Source organism: Lepisosteus platostomus, chromosome 3 (assembly GCF_059453375.1).
Source record: "Lepisosteus platostomus isolate fLepPlt1 chromosome 3, fLepPlt1.hap1, whole genome shotgun sequence".
NCBI lineage: Eukaryota > Metazoa > Chordata > Actinopteri > Semionotiformes > Lepisosteidae > Lepisosteus > Lepisosteus platostomus.
The window spans coordinates 68023355-68050009 of record NC_142613.1 but is presented as its reverse complement, the minus strand read 5'-3'; the positions used below and the strand labels follow the sequence as shown (position 1 = coordinate 68050009).

Genomic DNA, 26655 nt, shown 5'->3' with positions numbered 1-26655 from the left:
TCTTTTCAGGGAAAAAGAAGTGGAAGAAGACGTGTTGTGTGCCTTCGTTTGTCATCTTCCTGTTCATCCTGGGCTGCCTGATCGCGGGGTTCACGCTGCTGGCCATTTTCAAAGTGGACGTGAAGAACATGACGGTGAACGCCGTGCTAATCTCCATGGCCTGTGTCATCAGCCTGGCCCTCGTCCTCAACTGCCGAACCTGGTGGCAAGTGCTGGACTCTGTGCTCAACTCCCAGAGGAAGCGCCTGCATAGCGCTGCCAACAAGATGCACAAGCTCAAGAGTGAAGGCTTTATGAAGGTCATTGAAGCTTTAAAGTATACACCAACATCCACTGGCATACCTGTAGCCCATAATATGTATACAATAAATAATATGCTAGAGGCTTCTGTCAAGTTTTGATTTTTGGAGGCTTTTTAGGGTTCCTTAGCTTAAGTGTGTGATGCAACAAGGGGTGGGCCACAAAAGGACTCTTGAAATAGGCAGGTTCCTGGCCAGCACCCTATTGCAAACTGTTTTTACATTCTTTATTTACATCCATGGGGAAATACACCAACTTCCATCAACAGCAAAATAACTAAATTAAAGCCTACCTCTTTTTTGAACTCTTTGCTAATTGTATTTTCAGTCCTACCAAGTCCGGCAGCTAAGATGCTTACAATAACAAATAATTATTGTGGACCTTGAAGTATCATACAGCAGTGGTAGTAACTCACACAGAGCATGGTTTCTCCTGGTTGCAGTCTTATACAGAGTTTAGTGCCTCCTGGTAGCCATTCTTTCTCTCTCCACTCTCTCCTTGCATGTTCGGCAGTCTGCTTACATAGGCTGGGGAAGAACACACAGCTATTTTCTGCTCTACTGCTTCCTGGCAGCCTCCATTTCATGGCTGACAGCTCTCTACAGCCATCTTGGTATGGGCAAGGATGTCTAAGCAGTGCAGTACTATCTGGGAAAAGTACCGCCCTTTGACGACCCTGCCCCTGGAGGCATTACAAGCAGTTGATTTTATTTCTGTTGTTCCTCTTGCATGCCTGTATTGTTGTTTTTAGAAATCCACATCCTGTGACCTGCTAACTGACGGTCCATCTTAACAGGTTAGCTCTTTGAGTTACTTGCAGTTTGACACCCAGTGTTGTTTTGTTGTTTAAAAAGGTATTAAAATGTGAAGTGGAGATGATGGCCAAAATGGCAAAGACAATTGATGGCTTCACTCAGAATCAGACAAGACTGGTTGTCATCATTGATGGGCTGGATGCCTGTGAACAGGATAAAGTCCTACAGATGCTCGACACTGTAAGTACTGTACATCTCCATCGTCACTACTACCCAACTGTTTGGCTGCTTTCAGATGGTAGTTTAATTAAGGAACAGTTCTAAAAAGGCAGACAGTTCTAGACCAGGCAGAAAAGCCTTGTTAAAAAACAGGATATTCAAAACAGGTTTTGAAAATATTCAACACATGTACTCTTCCAAATGTGCAATATTTGCCAAGTTACAGGTCAGGAGGCTGCCAAATTAGCAAAGGCATAACAAAGAATCAAACATCCAACAATTTAACACAATTTAACAATAACAGCAATTAAACGTCCAAAGTAATATGTTTTATTTTACTCTTTTGGAATGAATAATTAGAAGCACTAAAAATAAATGCAGAGAGATGTTTTTCGTGAAATAACAATTGTGGGATAAATGCGTTTTCAGCAAAAAGCTTCAGTGTGCTCTTTTAATTTTTGATTCCTGGTACAAAAATGACCTTATTTGTCAACAACTGCTGCAGTGCCATATTATTGTAGAAAATAAAGATCTAGAAAAAGTTAACTGGGAAATAAACATATCAGTGTGCTTGGTAAAATCGGGGAGAGAGATGATGATTTTGACTTCTCGGGTGGCTGCCATCAGAAGGCCTATCAGAAGATTTAATTAGATCTGTTTCTTGCTTGTTTTGATGGCTGATATACACTTATATCCTACTTAAGTGAATTCTGGTGGGACTGTAAAACTGGAAGGAGTTAAAATTCCATCTCCATTGGGAGTAAAAGAATTTCCTTTAGCCAAATGTAATTATTTTGGAAAATGATATCCTTGAATTTGTAACCTTCCTTACACTAATTAGATATTCTGCCTGAATGACTTTATTGGAGGTCATGAGAAGAGTTTTTGTTTTCAGTAAGCGTATAAAATTATTTTTATTTAAAATTATGAGATTAATTAAATTAATTAAAATTAAATTAAAACTAAACATTTTACAATATCAGCATAACTTTAATTCAAGAACTATTCAAATGATACTAACACTTAAAAGATAGGTAAACAATTATTACTTTATTGCTAATGTAATATAAAAGCTACTCTGTTAAAGAGAGCTATTGACAGTTTATAAAGCCCTGTTTGTACCTTATAAAGCCCTGTTTGTTCCTTATTAAATAGAGGCACTTACTGGTATGTATTTGGATTTTGGAAAGCCCTAATGATGAAAATTACCGTTGCCACACAGCAGTCAGGGTTGTTAATCCTTATGTATCAAATGTCTTTTTTTAAACCTTTCCATGTTCAATTTAAGCTTCATTATGCCCAGGGGAAATTTGTTTTGTGGCAGAGCCTGACACAAAAATACAATGAAAACAACCATCACTAACTAATAGTTCCAGACAGCAGAATTTGAGGAAATAAAGTAATGGCTTTACATTGATTTATGAGTCAAATTGCAGAGGATGTGTGCTATGTACTCCATAATGCTGCTGGCCTTCTTCAGAACCCTGTGTTTGTAGACAGCATTTAGGTTAATTTGATTTACCTCCAAAATTTACTACCTCAATTTTCCCAAACCTATTACAGTTTGCAGTCCTGGTGTTATCAAACTTCCAGATAAGACAGAATGTTAAGATACTTCCAATACATTATTTGTAGAAAAGTGTTAAGATATTTCTGTCCACCTTAAAGCAGCTAAGCTTGATTAGAGAAAAAATCATCGTTGGCCCTTTTTGGTTCTTTATTGGTTCTCACAACATTTGTCCCATTTATCTGTTACCGGTCTCAAAAACGTATCATCAACAACCTCCACAGACGTACCACTTAATCCAGTGGGTTGAAGGATGGCTATCTTTTTATATATCCTTTCATAGCTCAAACAGTACAGGGGACAAGACACAGCTCAGAGTCCAGCAGAAGGCCAGCATACATCAGCTCATCTTTTCCACACTTAGACCCGTTGATAGCTGTTTGTTAAAAACCCTCACATCCATCTAATTAGGTTGCTGTTTCATTTAACTTTTAGTTTGAGAGTTAATGTACCAGTAAGAATGGTAGAAGTGTGTTAAAAGTAAAAGAAAAATACATCAAATTCACACAACTTTTCCTGAGCGTGGCACAGAGGCGACAATGGTTAGCATTGCTGCCTCACAGTGCGGGAGCCCTGGGTTCAGTTCTTGGGCTGTTATCTTCAAGGGGTTAGTATGTTCTCCCTGTGTCCATGTGGGTTACCTTCAGGTGCTTTGCTTTCCTCTCACAGTCGAAAGGCATATTGGCAGGTTAACTGGCTTCCAGGAAAATTGGCCCTGGTGTGAGTGTGTGTGCCCTGTGATGGACTGGGTGTCCATCCAGCGTGTACCCCAACTTGCTTGCCTAGATAGGCTCCAGCTTCTCCTTTACACTGTATTGGGTAAAGCAATTAGAAGTCAGATGGATGGACTTTGCTTGGCCATGGTTGGTGCCAACAGTCCGTGTTTAACAGAGTGACTATTGCATCTTTTACTCTCCTTTTTTCTCTGTAAGCAAAACGGGGGCTCAGTCAGGTCCCGTGTGTCCTTTACAGTGTGTCGCTTCAATATTCTCTCCAGACTTTTCACAGGGAGAGCCACTGGCCTGTAGTTACTAAGCCCACGTGGCCTGGCAGTTTTTGGGATGGGGATAGTAACAGATTTCTTACACAGAGAGAGCATGGTTTGTGATTTTTTTTTTGGTCAAAATTATACCTTTACCTTTTTACAGAATATAATAATATAGGTATAGCACATATTTCTATAATTTTGAGTGATATTTTGTTGCTCAGATCGTATATGTTAAAAAGCTTGTGAGGGGCCCAGGAATCGTGTGACTATTATACACCGATTACTTTTCCCATATTTCCTTTCCCCCCAGGTAAGAGTGTTGTTCTCGAAAGGTCCGTTTATCGCAATTTTTGCCAGCGACCCTCACATTATTATCAAGGCCATCAACCAGAACCTCAATAGCGTATTGCGGGACTCGAATATCAACGGCCACGACTACATGCGCAACATCGTCCACCTGCCTGTCTTTCTGAATAGCCGCGGGCTCAGCAACGCCAGGAAACTCTGCGCGGCTGCACCAACCAATGGGGATCTTGCAAACTCGGAAGGTGCGCCCTCTAGCAGGATTCAGAGTTCATTACATTTGAATGCTCTTGCATTGTGCTCCGGGCAGGACTTATTTGAATGCGTGGGGTCAGTCTCCCTCCCCTGCCAAATCCTAATACTTGTTCATGGGGTGTGAAAAACAGTGCTATCGTAGCCATTAATGTCTGCCACACTGTGTTAGTGCTCCTTTTTTGTGTGTTGTATGAAGCAACAGTGCAATACATCATGCAGCTCCACTGCAGGAAACAGTCCTTCCAGTGCTGCTTCTAACCGTCAATACTGTTGCAAAAAATCCAAAAAGATTGCTTGATGATGATGTGTGTGACTTAATCTAAAGCTGCTGTATACGATGATAGATGTGTAAGCGGATGCATAGTTTGGGTGTTTGGATATAATGTTGAGATGATAATGGTGTGAAGGTACCATGAGCATGCCTGGAAGTAAAGTAACATCACTTCACATTGTTCAGAAGTATTACTAGGAGTAACTGCAGGCTCAAAGATGCAGAAAATCCGCTAGTCATTTCTAATGCCCTTTAAAATTTTGCAGAGCTTTTCAGGTTCTGGTGGGATAATTCCCAAATCTCCAAACATAATCAGAATGTATTCATTTTGAGCCTAGATGCATGTAATTTATGACACCAATCATTTTGTTAACAGGCAAACCGAAGTGTAACTGTTCTTTTTTTGTTGTTGTGTTTTGTGTTCTCTTAAGGTTGGCATGAAGAGGCTGACAGGAAACTTTCCCAGCATAGTCTCGGGGAGCTCACCAAGCTTGGCAGCAAAACTGCATTAAACCGAAGGGTAGGCTGCATTGAACTGTCAAACATATCTTGAAAACTCGTTCTTGTTTTTCTGCTTTCTGTGGCATATAAACATAGTGTTTCAGTGTTTTAGTTTCCTCTCTAAGGCTCACTCAGTGCCATGTAAGGTGTTAAACAAAAGTAGGTCAGGTGGTTAGCTGTGTCAGCATGCGTAGGCTGCAAAGGAACAAGTAATAGGTTTATTCCATGCTGAAAAAAAGAAGAAAAAACACAACGTTTCGGCCGTGGAGCCTTCTTCAGGTGCGGGTGGAGTGGTGGCTCTGTGGCTAAGGATCTGCGCTTGTGACTGGAAGGTTGCCGGTTCAAATCCCGCGGCCGGCAGAGGAATCCTACTCCGTTGGGCCCCTGAGCAAGGCCCTTAACCCCAACTGCTCCAGGGGCACTGTACAATGGCTGATCCTGCGCTCTGACCCCAAGCTTCTCTCTCCCTGTCTGTGTGTCTCATGGAGAGTAAGCTGGGGTATGCGAAAAGACGAATTCCTAATGCAAGAAATTGTATAGGGCTAATAAAGAAACACCCACACATTACGTTGCGTTGAGTTTATAAAAATACTTCATTGTCTTTAAATGGCATGGTGTGATCATAATAAAGGTCAAGGTTTAGGGAAAGCATGCGATGAAAGACTTGAATCCATTCCGGATTGAACTTTCTCGAGCTAGGCGCTTACACAGACCTCTCAAACAGTACCTGCTCTTGAGTTCCTGAGTTAGGTTTCAGTGAAGCTGAACTGTTGTCAGGATAAATCTGTCAGGCTGATATACAAATCTGTATATCACAAAAAAACTTCTGCATACCACAAAAAAACTTGGCTCCTTTGAGACCTTCGTCTTACAAAGAAAACTGATTGCAGGTGTCCAGAAAAAGTAGGGTTTCTGGACACATGAATTCTGGCACACGTAGCCGACCTTCTGCTGAGATAGTCCAGGTGATCTAGGGCAATTAAAGTGTGGCATCAAAGACTGCTGTTGCATCCAAAAGGACTAGGTCTGAGGCAGTGCCATTGTCAACACTAAGGAGCAGATCAGTGCCAGTTTCCTCTTGCACTGTTACTGCTGTGGTGCAGGCTAAAGGCATTCTTGTGTTTGGCAATATGTTTGACGATGCAGCTGACGATATTCTTTCCAAGAAAACGTGTAGAGAAAAGGAAAATTAGAAACAGGTTGATAACTGGAGATAGCTTTAGGCTGGTATATAAGTAGCGCATACATGGGTAGTGAGACCAAAATGTGCCAGGGGAAAGGGTGATAATGTGCATCTCCTTGACTTAATGGCTGTTTATCATTCCTTCTGCAGCAGAGCAGATACAATTCTAAGCTTAATAACAGGGTCTAGCTGCAAGGCTTTTGTGACAGAATTCTGGAACGCAAGAGTGCATTGCAGGAGATGAACTAATTCTGCCTTTCTCCCACAAATTCTGTTTGTGGTTGTTGACATGTACCCAGTATATTTTGCAATTTTTGGATGCCTTTCTTTGTTTTCTTTTGCTTAATTTGCTGTTTTTCAAGAAGAATACTTGTTTACAGCATTTTCTGAGCACCATATTTTTCCGATTAGCATACTGTAATTATATTGTTTCATTCTGTGTCTTAACTGTAGTATTATTGTAAATCTATCCAAAGCATATCTGTACTTTCAAGAATGGAGAAAAAAAAGAGCATGACCCAGCAGATGCTTGTTGGATGATGTAGTATTTCCACTGGGGAAAAAATACGTTTTCAGTTGATTTGAGAGATTTGCTTTGTGTACTTAGCTGCATTGAGCCAAGGAGCTAAGTTGACTTTTCTTGTGCATCTAAACAGGTATGGAGATAAATGTCTATAAAAAAAAACTCCCCTGTCATTGCATGGCACTCAGTTTGGATGTAATAGTATAAACTTATAAAATGACAGTAGCATGAATGGGTCTCATCCATGCACAGCTTTGCTTTTTATGCTCCTTTAGTTTCATTAGCATGTTATATAATATTTGCACCTAATATTTGGTACCCAATATCCAATACCCAATTTTACCTCTAAATTTGATCTTTGCAGCTCAGAGTAAATAGACTAAGAAGGAAACGATGAAAAACACGATGGACATGCCTTAATGTTGTCAAGCTCCTTTGACCTTGAGAATGACCAGTAGAGATTTTGGTTAATTGTACTTCATTAGATTTCTATTAATTTGTAAAAATTCGTCTGTGCTGAACGCTTTGTATACTGAGCGCTCCCTGGATTGCACCCTCATCACTCAGATTTTAAACTTTGAAGAAACGGCAGGGCAGTTCTGTTTTTGCAGAACTGAATGGAACCCAGTGTCTTGAGTGGGTAATTGTTCAGACAATGCTCTCACAGTACAGTGTTCCGAATCCAGTACAGAGTATGCATAAATGGATTTTGGCATAAAATTGCGAGATTTACGGATAATGGGCCCTTTAACAGGAACTTTGTAATGCAATTCCAATGTGTTCTGGCAGCTGGAACTACATTAAGTACATTTTTGTACTGCTGTATTCACTGTTGGAGCTTATGTTGAGATCAGCCAGTACTTAATTGTTTAAAAATGACTGAAGCATTATTTATCCTAAAGATATGTGGGAAATAACCTCAACCACTGAACAAGACCTTTCTCTTGTCACTCTGACTTCTGGCGGTAGTTATGCAACAGATAACAACGTTACTGTACATCATGTGCATTGATTGTAGTTACTGAAATGCAGTTTCAGTTAAATTAAGATTGATTCTAAAAAAACTTTCCACATTCAAGCCACATTCAAATAAACATTTTCAATATGGTACCCTGGATTCCTTGAAGAGATGAATGAGATGCTATGTAGTCCGCATCCCAGACCAACTGAAAAGGTTTTATCGAGCAAAGGACGGAAACTGCCCTTTCAGTTTTTCTCTCCTCACTGTTGAAAGTGTTACCTTTACAGAAGCAGAAGTCTGTGTTCGGTGTTTTTCTGAGACCTTGTAGACGGCGGTCCTTTTGTTTGAAACCACTGGCAGGCTTATTTGTTAAGATGGAAGTCATTAATGGCTTAACTTCTTGAAAGAATCACTCTCGTGTCCTTTGCAGGCCACTGGATATGCTGCTGTCTTGTTGTGGTGGAATCTTAACCCCTTGACAGAAATGATCAGTGCTCTACACGGCTGTGGATTAAATCATTTCTCCCTTCCTGCTAGAATTGCGTATGCCCCGTGTTTGATTTTAAAATGCGATTTTTATAAACATCATTTTACACTACCTTACAAGCAATATCAATCAAATTTAGAAGGGAAATGGAACTCTCAGGAGCCTCGATTGTTTTTTTTCTACTCAGGCACGCTAGTTAAAAATTTGATGGGAAAGGTCAGTGAATGTCCAGAAATAAGCAATGGTTCAGTCAACTGATGTCACAACTACATGGTACTGTATGTCTTTACCTCCTGTAGGACACTTACCGGCGGAGACAGATGCAGAGAACAATAACTCGCCAGATGTCTTTTGATCTGACTAAACTGCTCGTTACTGAAGACTGGTTCAGTGATATCAGCCCACAGACCATGAGGAGGCTGCTGAATATTGTTTCAGTTACAGGTAACTGTGCAAAAACATAAGTATGTCCCAACTCCTTAACATAGGGTAATAGAGCATCTTCATTTATACTTTCGTCATGGATCAGGAGTTCATATGAGTAAACAGTATTAAAACAACAGCTTGACAGCCCAGCAGGATTGCTGAGGACCAGGTGTGACAAACAGATCTTGTTTTGCAGGAAGACTGTTGCGAGCCAATCAAATCACCTTTAATTGGGACAGACTGGCTTCGTGGATAAACCTGACAGAGCAGTGGCCATACAGAACATCTTGGCTCATCTTGTTCCTGGAAGAGACTGAGGGCATCCCAGACCAAGCCACACTGAAGACAATCTATGAAAGGCAGGTCCAAACCCCCACTTATACAGCGTACAGTATGAATTGAACCTTTTTTTTGCCGATATACAATTGTTTTGGCCTTTTGTTGTTTTTTGTTTTCCCTACTTTCTTCTCGATCTTCATGTTTAATGTCTGCTAGTTGTAAGTGGTTCTCGGTGCCTGTTAGTGGTGGAAAATGGGAAGCTGAACAGACTAACGTATAATCAGATTCTATATTCTCTTGGCTTTGCCTTCACTGTGAGTGTTGAGACTAACCCTGTGGTTTTTTTTAAATATTGTTGACCCTTAGCCAGCATAAATAATGATTTCATTTTCTCGCCATATTCAGTTTATTACACAATCTTATTACCCAGAAAGACAAAAAAGATCTGTGCCTGTGCTGGATGTAATGAAATGTTTTTGCTGCTTTTTACCTGTTTGGCAACAGCTCACTTGAATGCAGGATATTGTCCAGCAGGTGGCAGAGTAGCACTCATTGATCAAGACACACTGGCCATTAGAGTGCTGTGAGCTAAATAGCTCAGTCTTCTCAGATTAGTCTTTAATTTACCATAGGAAGATTGCTGACAGTATGATTGACCTTATTGCATTTAATCATACAAATATTGCATGCAGCATGACAATATTATAACCCCAGACGTCATGGGGGCAAGAATTATTTTAATTATTTTAAGTAAAAATTGTAAATGAATCTTGGGACCAGCAGGGGGCAGTGCAGCCTATGATATAGGAATTTCAGTTGAGTACCTTAACAGTCACGCTTCTGCTCATACTGTTGTATAGTATGTTATTTAAAATAGAACATGGCAGCTATACGTCAGGCTTTTTTTTCGACGAGATACAAATGTAAAAAAACATTAGAACCACAAGTGAGTGTTCTTACCTGCATAGCAATTAAACCAGAGTCATTAGTCACAGCTCGGAAACTTTTTGCAGTGTTCAGAAAATGCGTGCTGTACCAAGCCATTTTAGCAGAATGACTCAGTGCATCGTTTCAGGTTTTACCCAGCTTGCTGATCTTTAACCTTCTCCTAGAACGCACTCAAGGCTTTTCAAATATATCTTATTGACCTGGGATATTTTGCTTCTGAGTACAGATTCTGAAAGTAATTGGTTCAATGCATTCTGTTTTCTAACGCCCTCAGATGAGGAGAATTGTGTACTTGTACTGTACACGTGTGAATATACTGTAGCCACCTCTCAATTGGAAGAGAAACATCCTCACTTTTGGGATAATAATTTTAGAGGTTTACACATTGCATTGTCTTTTGGATGATCTCTGTTATCTTAGGGTGTTTCATGTAGCAGAAAGTTCTTTTTTTATTTCAGGGAGAACACGTATAGTTGTTCAGTTTTTCGCAGTTATCAAAGCTGATTCCCATCACAAGGGGACAAATGTTTTACCAGTGATGATTTAGAAGCAAGAGCGTGATAAATCACATTGTATGTTTGTGCGGGGGTGGGGGAAATCATTCCAGTTTTATTTATGTTCCGTTTCAGCCTTAGGTTCTTAGTTTTATGAGAGCAAGAGTTGAGTTTGATTGCTAAGCCTCTCAAAACACAAGGCTCTATGTTAACTGTATAGTAGGGCACTGCTGTAGTACCTTGGTGCAAAGTACAGTACTTAAATTTCTTGTACAGTATATGTATATATATTTCACAAATCACACATTTCTTGGAGTAATATTGTTTTAAAATCCAGTTAAGTAACAACATATTGGCTACTATGTCAGATTTAGTTGACGCCGTTTCCTCAGCTTTACAAAGAGTTACACAGATTATATAAAATTCAGGCCATCCCAGTCACTTAATCTTCTGCAGTATGTGTATAATCTGTTAATAACATCAGGCTTTGTGGCGATTAACTGTTAAACAACATTTTTAAAGCCGTCGCTTCTATGAAAGGAATAGGGCTGGTAGTGGAAAGAGTGTGAACTACAACATATTCTGAATTTCCAGAACTGCAAATAAAAGGGAAAACAAAACAGTTTTCCGTGTCTTTTCCAATGTGGAAGGTCTATGATTAATTACCCGGAGCTTGTGCTTCACACTTAGGTGTGTTTGATCTCCCCCTTGTCCTAACAAGTGCTTATTAGCAGGGCTTTAATGTTGCAAGATTTGAGTAGGGGTTTGTCACTCTCTGATCTGAGGAAGATGCAGGCACATATTTTCGAGTGAGTGTGTCTTAGTAGCTATGAGAGAACACGTCACTGTAACAAACCGATATCTGAGCTGTAATGAAAAACTGAATGCTACGCTAAAGTAAAACACTGAACGCTATGCTAATGTGAAACTACGATTGCTGTGCTAAAGTGAAAAGCTGATCTCTACATGAGAGTAAACTTCCAAAGACTGCCCAGGTCACGACAAATGTGCCTTTACTCTTGATTAATAGCGTTTTGTGTTTGTGTTTCAAAAATGTAAATACTTCTAATGAGTATCTGCTCACTCTAAAAGCGCACAGTTGGGGCTATTTCTGTAAATAGGCAGTGTTTGCAGTGAGAAGAAAACTTGATTTCCCCTATAGAACTGAGATATAAACTGTTTCATGCTGAAAGAATAATAATCGCAAGAATGTTTCTGTTCAGTTAAAAAAAAAAAGTAGGAAGACAAAAGGATTTCTTAGTAATTGGTAAATGCATACTACCATTGGTTAAATGAATAATAAAATCATTAAAATCTGTATGCAAGCCTATGGTAACACAGTCTGTACAACTAAAGGACCCACAGTCCTTCAAGATGTAATGAGATGTAAACTGTGCTATGTAATGATATAGTGATTTGAAACTATGCAAAACGATCTTGCTTTGTAGTGAGCAGCTTGAGAAACATACAAAAATAAATGTACAACCAAATATTTGCTTAAAAATACATTAAGTTAAAATGCAAAATAGATTTAGTTATTCAAATAGTGTTCTGTTAAACATACTGTATATGAGTTTTCCCTATTCTAGTAGATGTTTCCTTACATGGCTCATTTAATGAGCTGTTTAGAGATAAATGTTGTCCCTATTTTGCCTTTGTTTAAAAAGAAAATCACTCCTCCAGGTCAAACCACTTTAAATGTTGTTTCTTAGCAGAGCACTAGGGGCATTACATTAATTTGAACTGTTAAAGATATCGAGCAAGGGGAAGTCTAACTAATTAAAACATGAAATGAAAAGATATTATAGCTCAAAATGTAGGAGCTGAGAGGCTGCGATTGACTTGTCAGGATATTTTAGTCTTTTTTGAGATGCTGGCTGCATTCTACTGTGGATCCTCACAAGCTTGTTGTTCATTTTAGCCTATGCAATGGAATCATAAATGGAATAATATACCACAGAATAATTAATTTTTACTTTTATCTGAATAGCTTGAATGCAGTAAAAAACATTTAGGATTCCAAGGTTTTGCTGCATGTTTTAAATGATTAAAATATTATCCTTTTGTAGCAGTAGGCCAAAAAGATGGATCTTGGACTTCTTTAATTTGAAACTGCTAGAGCTGTGACGATCACCTATATTTCTGTTGCACTCATTGCAGTTAGAATGAATATTGAAAGATTCATCTGACAATGGCTTCTGTTAGGCTCTCCACTTCTTCTTTCATTCTTGAGAGAACAATTAGCTCTCAGTGAATTGCTCAAACGTGGGTTTTGAAAAGGATCCTCAAACTGTTAAAACTTTTAACTAATGACATTTGAAATTAATACCGAAGAGCAATTTTAGCTAATTAGAAAGACGCTTCAAAGCACTGAAACATTAAGATGACATACTGTTCATTCAGGATTAGTTTAATTGGTACAATTATTGTAATTTAGTCGCAATTACGTGTCGAGATAAAAGCTTTTGTGAAGCATATTTGTGCGATTTCCTTTATTCGTAATCCTGATAAGCTATAGAAGACTACTTTTAAAGGGCATAACATTTTTTTAAAATACGTTTTAACTTTCTTGCCCTTGAATGAGGAGTTTTATTGATAAATGAACAAGAAATGATCCATGTATAGTTTCGTCACTAACGGGAAAGTCTCTGTTAAACTTTGTTGTGTTGGTCACGCTAAGGAGAGTTGTCCCTGTATTTTCTTCTAACCCTTTTTTTAAGTGCTGCTTTCAGTCCTTCAGTGTTAAAATGATTCGCCAGGGTTCCCAAACCCCGGCACGTGATAAACTTGCTGCTGACCAGCTGATTATCCTGAGACCTGAGTCTGACTCTGCAGTGGAGAGCAGTGCTCAGTCTGCACAAATGGGCTGAAAAACAGTTTGACCTTCCGATCAGCATGAGACAGGGTGAGAGAAGAAACGCAGCCAAGAAGCAGTCAGGCATACAAAAGCAATGCCAGCCGTATATTAATGGTCTTTCCTGAATAAGGCTTTGACTGTTCGACTGGTCTACTTTTCTCCTTGTAAAGCTGCAGTGGTCTTGTACTGGACTAGTTTAAATCCTGTGTAGGGCCCTACTGTTGTACCTTTGCCCAAAGTACTGCACTTGGAGAACGTTTTATTTGGACAAAAGCATCAGACAGATACTGTTATTAATTTAGTTAATGATAAAGGGAAGACGTCAGTTCTGTGTAAAGGATTAAAAATTTTAAACACATGTGGAGTTTTCTGTAGCAGGTTTTTGTGAAGGGGGTTCGATCAGGTGACGCAGTTGGCAATCATGGGAGTATTGTGCATTGGGGATTTAATTAGGTGGGGAAAGGGCGGAAAAAATGTTTCAGATTTGGACACCTATACTACCTGGGGCTTTGTTTCACTCAACAGCTCCACTTTTCATGAGCACATCACTATGAATAAAACCATTAACATGTTTAGAAAATGAAAACTGTAATTTCATCAGATTTATTTTAAGTTTTATATTCCCAATTAGGTTCATGAATTTTAAAATATTTTACAAGACTTATTTTATCGTACAGCTTGACGCTGTTCCTAAATCTAAAATTGGAAAGCTGACGTGAATGTAGCATTTTCTGATTAATTTGATACACATTTACAGTACTCTCCCTTATGCACAGGAAATGAACTTTCCTTTTTCCTAATTCTTTTTTTTAAACACAGTGTTTTAAGATAGTGCCATTTAAAAGGTTTATTATGGCGAGCGATTCCTTTAATTTAGAGTATATAGTCAGCTCTGGTTCTCATCCGTTTTTGGTTTAATATGTCTCTGCCAGTCATCATGGACTCTTTTCTGTGCTAACAGGGGGGAGATCTGCATTGATCTTGGTGTCCAGGGGTATTTATACTACACTACACTGCACTGTCCTTCAAGGTCCACGGCCCCCTGTTGTCCTTTGTTTTATCTGGCCTCTCCTGTGCCTTGCCAAGCCACTGCCTACATCCTTCCTAGGCAAGCTTTCTTCCTGAGGTGATGTCATGCGGGTTTGCAAAGGGCTTGCTAAACATGTGCTCGGAGCCACCCCTGAAGCCGGTATCCTCCTGGCGCTTGTTTGTGACGGGGGGAGGGTGAGTCATCCCCAGAACCGAGAGCACTTCAGCGCCGAGCTGCGTGGTGGAACTTCGGGATGAGCTGTGCAGTCAGACCGCCCAGCCAGTATGGTTCTCATTGTCGGAGCGTGGAAGGCAGACAGCTGCTGGGACTGTTTGCACGCGCCCCCATGCGACGCAGCGCTCGACCGGCCATGACTTAGGGAGAAGTTCCTCTGTCTTGGCAGCGGTAAGATGTGCAAAAAGGAAGGAGTGCCATCCTTTCTTACAAAGCCTCCTTAAATCTTAACTTCCTTGAATTAATAAGGCATGTATTTTTGTGGATTGAAAGAGGATGAAATTGAAAAGGAAAAATGATTTCTGGATTTGGAAATCTTTTTTTTTTCTGTCTATAAACCTTTGACCTCCCCACATTAACTACATCGTACATTAGCGTGGAATGACAGGCGGGCGAATAATTTCACGCCCTTTGAAAATTATGAAAAGGTTTTATAATTGTGAACAATTCCCGATTTTGACATCATATTAAAGGGGTGTTACATGTCTGAATGTTAAAATGTAGTCCAGAGTAGCTGCAATCTACTGTTAATGCTTACAACTGCGTTGTTCATTTTCCCCAGGGCAATGGGATTATTAAAGGAATAATATAGCACAGAATAATGAGTTTTCTTTTATTTGAATACCTCGAATGCCATAAAAATTGTTCAGTTAACAGTTTAATTGCATGTATTTAACTGTCGTGGCAAAGCTGCTGTAATCTTCCTGTGTCAAAGGACAAACGTTTGAGCTCCTCGTAATTTGCAAGAACACGAAAACATCTTTTCGTTTCTTTAGATAACTCGCCAGCATGCTGAGTGGTCATCTGTGACTTTTTAGACTTCTGTTATGAACTCGCAGCTCATCTTTGATTTTGGACCAATGAAAGAATATTTGGATATAAAAGTAGGGCAGTCTTTTGCAGTTGTCCTTTTTTTGGCCCTTAGACCTTCTTTTGATCATCTTGACCATGTACTTGACTACGCCTCCTGACTATGACTGTAAAGTCCACATAAGGTTTAGGGGTTTGGAAAGTTTTGAATTTGCCCACATTTATGAGCATAATGACTGACTGAAAAAATAAATGTTGGTAGTGTTTAGCTTTCTGAGAAAAATGTTGTGAACCTCCTAGATTAACAGTACTTATATATTTTATACCTAAAACATGATTAGATTTCATGACCCTTGGGGAACCTTCAACTAGACATTTCTTGTAACTGTTTGTCTGTAATTTTGACTTTTAGGAATTTTGGCCTCTTTTTTTTCTTACAGCACTGCTTCAAGTTGGTGTCTTTTACTTACATGAACAGTTTGCTGAACCTCTTTGGTAACATTTTGATGGAGCCTGGACTTTTGCCCTGGCTAGTCCAAAGTGTGGATTTATTTCTCCTTCAGCTGTTCTGTTGTGTTCCTGGTTGTTTAGGAGCATTGTCTTGCTCTATGACCCACTTTCAACTCTGCTTCACAAAGGCGTGGACTGACGTTTTCCTCCAGAATTTACTCCTACAATGCCGAATTCATAGTTATGCCAATGATGTCAAGCCATCCTGTCCCTGACACAGCAAAGCAGCCCCAAGCCATGATCTTCCCACACCATACCTGATAGTCAAGATGAGGTTCTTCTATTGGAAGGCAATGTTTGATTTTCAGCACACAAAATTGTCCAGAGAATATTCCACTCGTAGTCTTGTTGATTGTCCAGGTGGTCTATGACAAGCTTGAGACTGGAGGCAGTGTTCTTTTTAGAGAGCAGTGGTTTCTTTGTGCCTATCCTTCCATGTAAACCATTCCCACACTATCTTTTCCTGATGTCTGAGGCATGGGCACTGATATTAGCTACAGTAAAAGACAACTGCAGATATTTAAATGTTACTCTCAGTTTTTCCTGGATTATTTTCTGTGTTGCTTACTTAGTAGGGTAACTGGTCCTGGTTAGATTCACAGTAGTGTTGGATATTTATTTTCCATTTGTAGTCTGTCTGTATGACAATGGATCGATAGAAATGGTTTTGGCACCCTCTCCAAACCGATGAGCATCAGCTCCTTTGATCATTGCATGATGCGTTTCCACTGAAAAACCAAACTCACATTATTTAGGACATGGCTGTTCAAATGCAGTCCTTGAACTACTTTCATTTGAGATCTTGGCTTCCAGAACTACTTCCAAGTGTATAAGGCTTATATTGCAAATCAGCTAGCCTATACTAAATGTATATAGAAAGATGGGTAAATACTTCTGTTCTCAGTCTCTTAAGTAGAGAAAACATTAACTTTGCATGATTTATTTCCTTAAAGATTGAAAATGTTGTACTGTATAGCTTGGCTTCGTTATTCAAAGTGTTTTGAAGGTGAGGTCATTTTGGCTGGAGGTTTGGCTTCAGCTTGTTCAACTTTTTGTAGTAAACGCAGTGCTTCATTGTATCTTAGCATAACATTTTAGAAGAAATATAGTGCTCATTTCATTCAAAAACAAATACCCAACCCTTTTTCTAGTTCACCAAGAGGAGACATGCTGTTAAACACCTGATTATTTTTAAATGATAAGGTATCCAAAGCCTTTTAAGTGTGAATGTCCCATATTATATGTATGTCCACTTTTCCCTGGGGTGGGATCCTTTTCCTGGTCTTAGCTAACATCCCAGGCTCTTTTTCCATTTCTCCTAACTATAAAAAAGGAAAATATATTTTGATTTTGCACAGTGAATAATTCTCACAAACAGTAAATGAGTAAATCCTCAGGATGTGAGGATTTTAATTACAATGTAAGATGAAGATATTAAGATAAATTATTATGTTTTGGTTTGGATCAAAAACCGGGATCATTTAAGGAACCCATGGTAAAGAGTTGGGAAACACTGCCTCGAGCTATAGAAAAAAATTAAAGAGGAGAGAAACGTTCACTTCTTCAACATCAAATGTCTTTAATTTCATTTAAAATATTTCATTACAGCTCCAGCACTTCCAGAACTCATAAAAGCTTTTTTCTCTCATAGCACATTCTAAAGACCAATGTCCTTAAGAGCTGAGGATACAGTAAATACAGTATTAAGGTCAGTTAAGGTTCTGGGGCTTGTTTTCAACTTGAAATTATGAATCGCATAGTCATCAAGGGCATTTAAGAGCTTTTTATTTTTTCATCTTGCATGTTTCACATTAATTCCTTTTTCTGTTTGCATGGGCATTTCGGAAAATAAAAATAAAAATAGCTTGATGCGTTTTGCTTCTTTTTCCACTGAACTATTTTTATAGCTGTCCTGTTTGAAATTGCCATCCCAGTGGGTGTGTACAGCAGGAGTTTAAACAGACATCACTCTGTTAATCCAGATCCAGTATGGATTCACAGATGGATCTGGAAAGTTGCTTTCTGGACAGAAATACATTTTCTCTGTAACAAAATGAAATACTCCGTAAATTAAGACATTTGAAGCCTTTATAAATTATTCTGATACAAAAAGTTAAGGAACACAGTCTGCAGTGGTTAACATTGCTGCCTTGCAGCGCTGGGGCCCTGGGTTTGAGTGCTGGGGTGCTATCTGTGTGGAGTCTGTATGTTCTCCCTTTGTATTCCTCCTCTTTCTTCTCCAAGACACACTGGCAGGTTAATTAGCTTCTGGGAAAACTAGCCCCGGAGCAAGTGTGAGTCTGTGTCTGTGTCTCTGTGTGCAGTGAGACGGACTGGCATCCCATCCAGTGCCCTGCCTTGCGCTCATCGTTTGCTGGGATAGGCTCCGGCTCTCCCACAACCCCGTGTTGGATAAATTGTTTAGGAAATGGGTGGACGGATAAGGTTTAAGGGACACTTCACCGTAGAAAATGTTTCAGCAGTTTCCACAGTTGAAAAAAAACTGCAGTCGTGTAACTGGAAACACATTTGTTTTGCCCTAGTATGGGGCCATATGGCAGTTCTTAAAACACAATCAACTTACTTGACTCTACATTGTGTCGACACTGGAACCTCGTTGTCTCTACTGGATATAGAAAAGGCATTGCTGTGGTTCGAGGCAATACTTGAATTCAGCTGAATACTGACGGCCATTGTTGTCTTTTTATTAAGAACACTGATTCTTTTTATTGACTTCAAAAATAAATCTATGTTGGCATTTTACGTTTGGGGTTTTTATGGAAATGTGCTGTTGAGGAGTAAGCCTCATTGAGAGTGTTTACAGACTGCCCGCAGAATGTGGCTGGATGGAGAGTCAAGTGTCGCATTCATTGGTTGAAATAGTAGAAGAATTATGTTCTTTTTGTCAGATGCTCTGTGTGGGAGGACTGAATAAGAATGAAGGCGACCAGTGCTGGCTTTCAGATCGGTTACCGTTCCGATCAACGAAAGAAAAGTTGAGAATGTTTTGTTTCAACGCAGTGTACTAGCCTTTGCTGGTACACAGCACATGAATTACGTTTTTTTCGTTGAGTGGCTGCAGAGTCCTTCACTTTTACCAGTCAAAACACCGATACAGCTTTTAAATCCCACAAAATGTACGTTCTTGTTCTTTTCACTGTTATGGACCACGCATCAGCTCAAGTTCTTTATTGTTCCAAAAAGAAGAAAGTCAACTGTAATTTATTTTAATTACTTGATAGTTTTGCCAGTTTTTTCTGCAATTAGCATTAAAGCTGTCTTTTTGAGTCTGTGCGTTATTTTAGAATACTTTGATGATGTAGATAGTGTTATTACAGTTTAACACCCCCTGTATTTAAACACATCTTATGGCTAAACACCACCAGACACGGATTCAGAAAGCTTTAACACCAGGAGGTATTAAAAAGAAGACTGTCTTTTGTTGTTTTTTTTATTTAGAGTTGACCATTTTTGAGAGCTTACCTAACTGTTGGTTTTGCTATCCATCATAGGAAACATTTGAGACTTTAAGGAATTTCTATAAATTAAATTTAACTTAGTCCACATAATGTCATGAAGTTCAAACTATTGATTTCCCATTTATGAATTTTAGGTATCTTTGAAATGTGTTTGTTAATGGACACTGTCTCTTAAGTTGTACCAAACAAATGTTTGAAAATATTGCACTGTATTTTTATCACTGATTTGAAACAATTAAGCGACTGTGTGTTGTTGAAGGCTAGTGATTTATAAAGCATCAATATAGTGATATCAACACTTGGTGGAGTTAAATCATGAGCTCTGTCCTTTCTCCTATGCTTTCAGCATTTTCCAGTTCTTACAAAAACAGAATTCTAGCACTGCAAAATATTAATTAAGTGTGCTGAATTCAGGTTTTGAGAATACACACAGTAGTGCATTAGTGTAGGCACAACTCATGAAAGGCAGTTCAAGGTTTATAGCAGACATCTCCATTTTCGGTCTGGCTTTCCAGTTTAGAGAAACTGAGAGCTAATTCATACTTGCGTTTCCCTAGTTCATCTCCATGTTGGGTTTTTTTTCCTGTAAGCCTTTGAGGAAAAACTTCAACTGATTTGAATTGCCGGAAGTCGGATCAAGGCGCTTTCGAATTATTTAAACTTTTCTGTATTTCGTTTTCCCTTTATGTGCGTTCAGTTTGTTACTGCTTTGCTCCAGGCTGAGCCTGCTCTTAGCATTGTGTAACACTGGCGGTCGCTCTGTGATCCAGTCTTGCTGAAAAGCTGATAAAACTCTCCCCCGCTCCTCCTGGAGCATGACTTCAGCCACCACAGCAGGACTGAGCTACGAGGAAGTGGTTCCCTCTAAACACTGTGTGGGCTGTTCTCTACAAAGCCCTTATATGTTCAGTTTCATGGTACACTGCGCTCATTCAGCATTAAGGAAAGCTGCTAGCAATATTCACCATTCACCTAATTTCTTTTCACGTGAAAGGGCAGCTGACTGTTAATATTTAAATCCTTCTCAGCTTCCTTGCTGACCCTTTGATTTTGGAGACTTGAGCACATTAAATGACTGTCCTTAGGCAGCAGCTGCTTCTTGGCCAGAGTATTCTCACTTTGTACCCCTTGAACCCCTCGGACATTGTAATTCTAAAGCAAAGCAGGTTTCTTCAGGGAATTGACTCTGGATCTTTCTTAGTTGAACTTGGCTGAAGAGAAATAATGTTTTTTGAGGTTTCCTCATGATGTTACATGATAAGTCTTCTTTTTGTCTGCCATATTAACTTATTCCTATCTTATCAGACATGTCCGATACAGTCTTGAGATGTGAAAGGGGAGACAAATACTGTATGTTATTTTACAGTGCCTTTGTATTGTAGCTTTAGATTGGAATGGCATAGATGATAGGGTCAGCTTCATTCGTGCAAGTTGCTTTAAGATACAGGACAAGGCTTTGGGTACTAACAATGTCCTGTTGTTATTATGATGGACCAGGCTGAAAAGCTAAAATGAAGGAATCAGCCTCATGTGATGTTGTGAAGGAACAGCTGTGGTTACCGGGTCCTGTTGAACATGTACACATCACTTGGTCTGTGAGTTACATTACAAGCAGCTTGCTCGGAAAGGTCAGAGGTGTATTACACTGCTGGCAAGAGTTTTCAGACAATCTTATGTAAGTTTACAGCTTCTCTAACAAGCACGCATCTTGTAAAACAATAAAATTATTTATTGAACGAGAGATTATACTTTGCAACAGCTCAGTGAAGCCTTTTTAATAGACAAAGGTTTTCCTCTGTAGCAAGGGTTGGGCTGCAGGCTGTGTTAAGGTTTATATAACCCTACTTGAAAACAGTGCCTTTCCATGTTACAGTTAAGTGTTTTAGATCTGCTTGTATTCGGGGGGGGGGGGTTATGACTCAGCTGTGTGAATTGTGAGGGTAGTTGTATTGAGATCCTTCAGAATCATATGCATATGCAGATCACTCATGAAGTTTTATAAACAGTACAAGACAAAGAACAAACTATGGTGTTGAACAGGAATTTAGAGAGAACCAGTTGTGCCACAACAGAGTGTTGCAGAGCAAAACGGAGGAAGAGGTATATTTAGACAGCAGGCTTGTAGACAGTGCCTAAGCCTGATGCCTTGACTTTCAGAGGTCATCATTGTCATCAAGGTCATTCACTAAAGAAGTGAGTGAATGGCTTCTGTGAAATAACCAGTGGCCATACACAAGGTTAATAAAGAAGCGTTATACAATAGCTAAAAACATATGGGCAATCAAATCAGGTATATGCTGGCTCATACTGAAGTTTTCAGTTTTGTCTAATGGTAATCAGTGTTCCCTTGTTGGTAGCTAAGTATGAAAGAACAGCGTTCTATCAGTATGTTTTCCCTTATGTGCTTTGCAGATTTGTTCACACCTTTAGTTTATTATACTCGTGTATATGCAGTATAATATACGGGAACACAAAACATCCTATTATAGAATGAATAATAAATTAGATAATAATGTCTTTAAAGCAATTGCAAAAACGATACACTGTATTTGTGATTGTGTTGGGCAGAACCAACTCGTATTGATCATAATTTAATTCCAGAAAATACAGTGGTCACGTTTAATCTGCAACTATAACATTAAAATCCAACAAAACCAAATCCAGAGTGATATTCTGCTCTTAGGGAGTAGAGAGGAATACTGTGGAACTGTATTGAGGCTTCGTAAGGTTTCTTGTTTCCTTGGGGTATAAAAAGAGGTAACACGCAGAAGACAATACAGCAGTGGCATCCTTCATCACGGCTCAGGTCAGAGACCACTCTGCAGGCAAATGTTCATTGATCTCCGCAAGATGGAGAATGATTACAAAAGAATCCACAAGAAAAGTTGAATCTACCACTTTACAGCGTAGTATACCTTCTTAGATGAAGAAATCTAAGGCTGCTGGTAAAAGGACACAAGTGTGTCTTGGCATCTTGGGCTGTGAGACAAGTGGTTCCGGAGGCTAATTTAAACCCAGAGGTAACAGATGGAGTTCATCTTGACAAAGCATGAAGACTGCCGTCCAGTATCGCTGGCATGATTATGACATTCATGTCTGGGCATGCAAAAAAGAAGCCTCTTCTGAGAGCAGACCACATTGCCACATACAGGGTGGCAGGGGGTCTGTTACGTTTTGGGAATCATGAACTCCGACATGTGCCGGGTTATTCTTGTCAGACCTCCGGTTCCTTCTCTCAAGAAGCCCACGTATGGCTATAAATGGACATTTCAAGATGGAAAATCACAAACGCAGAATGGTAAAAGCACAAAATGAATGTTTTTGACTGGCCATCACAATCTGCAGACCTCAATCCAATCGAAAAAAAGTGTGTGTCAAACTCAAGAAATCAGTTCATAAAGAGCAACTAAATGGGCCTAAAAACCTAGAGCATTTCTGCCTGGAGGAATAGATGAACAAATGTCACTAGTGCCAGAACCTCATAGCACTCTACAGGAGGTGTGTATAAGTTTATAATCCCTGACACAAGAAGAATTTCAAAATGTTAGCTATTGGTTAGCTACTGACTGGAGTTAAAGGAGTTAAATGACTGATTGGACATTGCTCTGTGCAGTGCAGAGGATCACAGTATGACACGGCTTATCCAATCCAAACCAGCCTCTCTGTTTTTTTTTGTTCCTGTTTCATTGGTACAGTGTGAAGTAGTCTAAAATGTTTATATAATTCATCTTCATTTTTTAAAAAATCTTTAGGATCTCAAAGAACATCCCGACAACCAAAGATGTGGAACCCTTGTTGGAAATCGACGGCGACATTCGCAGCTTTGAAGTCTTCCTCTCCTCCCGGACCCCTGTTCTCACATCGAGAGACATTAAAACCTTCCTGCCATGCACTGTCAATCTGGACCCCAAACTGCGTGAGATTATTGCAGGTAAGTTTCAAAGGGATTGCATGAATTTGACACATACTGTATCACGCAGTTGAGCCAGGCCTCTTGATGGCAGGTGGAACTTGGCATGCGAACTGCAAGTCCACCTTCAAGAGAGTCGACTGTGTCATCCACATTACAGGCTGTAGGAAAGCAGAAGGGACAGACAAGATGGAGACTCTTGTCTGGACGACATCACCCAGAATGCTGTGGGGAATGAGCTGCTGCCTTCAGTCACCTGGTAGGGTGGCAGTTTGAATAGCAGCTCATTCCACACAGAATCTCTATCTTGTCTGAACCTATTATCCTTTCGTATAGGCCTATACAATGTATGGAGAGCCATAAAGGTAAAAGTGCATTCATTCAGTATAAAAGAAATTGTCAGGTCTGTGCAAACACAAATGAATTTAATTGAATAGGGCGGTACTACCCACAAATCAGTTTTGTGCTTTACTGGCTATTTCTTAGTGTCGGTACACAACTTTGAACAGACCGTCCTGTTTGCGTCAGATGCCTGTCTCCTTATTGACACCTGCCGCCTCCATGTGGGAAGTTGGGAGGAATGTTTTCCCACAAACAGACGTGCTCGATATTTATTCTGAAACTCAGAAACTGCTTGCTCATCTCTCTCTCTTTCCCTCCGAGGAGGGTTCGCGGAAACTTATTTTTCTTGCAAATTGCCTCTTCACATTTCCCCTGAAGTGTTGTGTGCGTGACAATCAATTTGTTGTTGCCGAATGTTTTTTTTTTCCCATCACACTTCAGCATTTCCTCTATGGAACATAGCACTTCAGCATTGTGTTTGCTCCTGCCTTGCATGTTCCGACAGATATCAACGCATTGCTAATCTGAAATACAGTCTGTTAAACTGTTGTGCTATTTTGTCCCCTCATTAATGGCTTTTTCAGTTTTTTATGTGCTTTCCTTTCACTCTGCAGCTAGACCTGAGAAAATTTTAACACACTTTTCTATGTTATTAGAATATATATAGTGCTTAATATTATTTGAATTGTTGTGTTTTGTAATTAATATAAACCTAAATGAGTGTTTTTCATGTGTTTTATATTCTCCAGTCCTCAAGGGGTATCTTATTGCGTTACGTGCCCCATATACCGGTCAAAATCATATACGGCTAAAAATGCCTTTTTTAAAACATGGGTTTCCCGTTCCCTTTTTGTATTCTGTGATATTTTTTTCCTCGTGAAGTCCTCTTTGTGTTGTTTTTTTTAAAAAGCCTTCATTTCTTCCCAGATGTACGCGCGGCCAGGGAACAGCTGAACATGGGAGGGATCGCCTATCCCACGCTGCCCCTGCAGGACGCTGCTCCCCGGGCCGCCTCTGTGTTCAGCCAGCCGTCGTCCGCCTGCTCGCCCGCCGCCTCCTTCACCGGGCCCTTCAACCCCCCCGGCGTGGTCTCGCCCCAGCCGCACAGCAGCTACTACAGCGGCATGACGGGGCCCCAGCACCCCTTCTACAACCGGGTGAGCGCTCGGCCGGACCCGCCGCGGCGCAGCGTCGGGCCTGCTTTTCCCACGGTGACCGAACGTGACGCAAGGCTTTATTTTCGTGTCTGTTTCCCCTGCAGCGGTGGCTTACGCTGTCTTGTAACTCACTTTATTCCTCGGGCTAGCCGGCTAATGAGGTTGATTATGCTCTGCTACGTGTGAAAGAAGCGGTGTAGCACAGTAGTGATGGTTCAGGCACGTTTTATTTCCCCTTGTGGTTTCTGTTTGTTCTTCGTTTAAGTGTTTTGTAGCACTGAAATGTACTGATCACTCTGTTTCCCAACTTGAAGTTGATGTTGTTTTGTTTGAAAAATCCCAAAAAGATTTATATGTGCATTAAGCAAAAAAAAAACATGGTAGATCGGAATTAATTATACCAATCCAAGAGGCTGCTTTATTCTTTCACATTTATTGCCCTCAGGGGGCTCATAAAAATGAATAAACATTTGACTTGTTTAAAGAAAACTAAAAATATCACAGCTTGTGGCGCCAGAAGAGTTTTGTGTCTTGTTCTTAACTCACTTAAATTATCACAGAATATTAAGAATGCAGTTGTTAAACTATTCTCTTTCTGGTTTATTTTTTATTTTTAACTCATTACATACATTTAGTTTATTCTCCAAAATGAAAAAAAAATCCCTTAGTATTGCTGCACAGTGTTTTGGTAATCAGTCTTCCCCCAAAAAACTTGTAACCTGCAGGTCACGAAGGATGGCTTCACTAGTAACAAAATGCTGAAGGTCATTACTTGTGTGCCAGTCTCCTTACGTTCATAACTCTTTTTAAGCAGGTTTAAAATCTGAAACTGTTCCAATGATTTATAAAGATGTAAGTGAACATAAATATGTCTTAAGAACTACACTCACGGCAGTGTCAGTAGGGAGAGGCCCCATCTAAATATCTTCTGTCTGTTTTGTGTTGTCCTTGGCAAGAGCTAGAGTTCGAACCTGGGTCCCGCCACTTGCCAGCTGTGATGAAGATCTCCTGGCCAGTGACAGAGTACCATTGTGGGTGGGAATGGGAATGGTCAACACCAGGTCCCGAGCCTTCCTGTAGGCTGGCAGTGAAGCCTGGGAGGGCTGTGCTTCTCCTCCAATCAGCACGAGCCCTCCTGTCGGGCGCTGTGGGACCTGCGGTGTCAAAGGCTGAATGGCATGATGGGAGGTCAGGCTGGGTCTTTACTCCTCCTGTGCAGTTCCCAGCCATTGTTGTAAGGCAGACCGTAAACTTAAAATCAGACCGGGGCAAGTTTAAAATGAAAATATGAAAAATTGTTTTTAAAGGTTTTAGAGCAGGACAGGAATCTCTTTAGAACGTAGCAGAAGCTTGGTCCTTCCTGCGTGATTGATTTTTTTTTGCATTCCCATTCCCAGAAGCTCATCGAGGCATTTCGAGAAGAGATGCTGCTTAAAACAACGTGACGGGGTGTTTTTTAATCACTCACAGCTCTTTGCATTAATGAGTGCTTGCAGCTTTTATTCCAAAATCCACCTGCTTTTGATTTCCTCTCGTCAACCTGTGCTTTTGTGTCATCGTTGAGCTTCAAGGAGGACTTGTTGACTTTTTCAGTAACATTCGAGGATTTTAAATGTTTCAATCATGTCCCTTTGAAATCTTTCTTTCAGGACTGAGGAGATCACGATCCTTTAAATTTGTAACCTTTTTTTAACTTCACCCACAGCTTTTTTTTTTTTGGTAAAAGGTAACTGAAGCGGAGCATGGTATTCAAATACCACATTTCCACTGGTGTTACACAGCTGTTGCTGAAATAGCTGGTCTGGTGTAACTAAAATCCATTACCACTGTGGTTTAGGTCTTCCTTAGGTACATCTAGCACAGCAC

At 40.0% G+C, this 26655-nt stretch overlaps 1 protein-coding gene across 11 annotated transcripts in view; it reads left to right on the top strand.

Moving 5' to 3' along the window:
• kidins220b (kinase D-interacting substrate 220b) overlaps positions 1–26655 on the top strand; it is a 69534-nt gene that overhangs the window by 25189 nt on the left and 17690 nt on the right. For all 11 annotated transcript variants that reach the window (XM_088626566.1, XM_088626563.1, XM_088626562.1 and 8 more), the window contains exons 17-24: positions 10–299; positions 1155–1295; positions 4140–4377; positions 5090–5178; positions 8613–8757; positions 8936–9098; positions 23133–23311; positions 24560–24789. In XM_088626566.1, the coding sequence (XP_088482692.1) occupies positions 10–299; positions 1155–1295; positions 4140–4377; positions 5090–5178; positions 8613–8757; positions 8936–9098; positions 23133–23311; positions 24560–24789 (1475 nt within the window). The remainder of the gene's footprint in view (positions 1–9; positions 300–1154; positions 1296–4139; positions 4378–5089; positions 5179–8612; positions 8758–8935; positions 9099–23132; positions 23312–24559; positions 24790–26655) is intronic.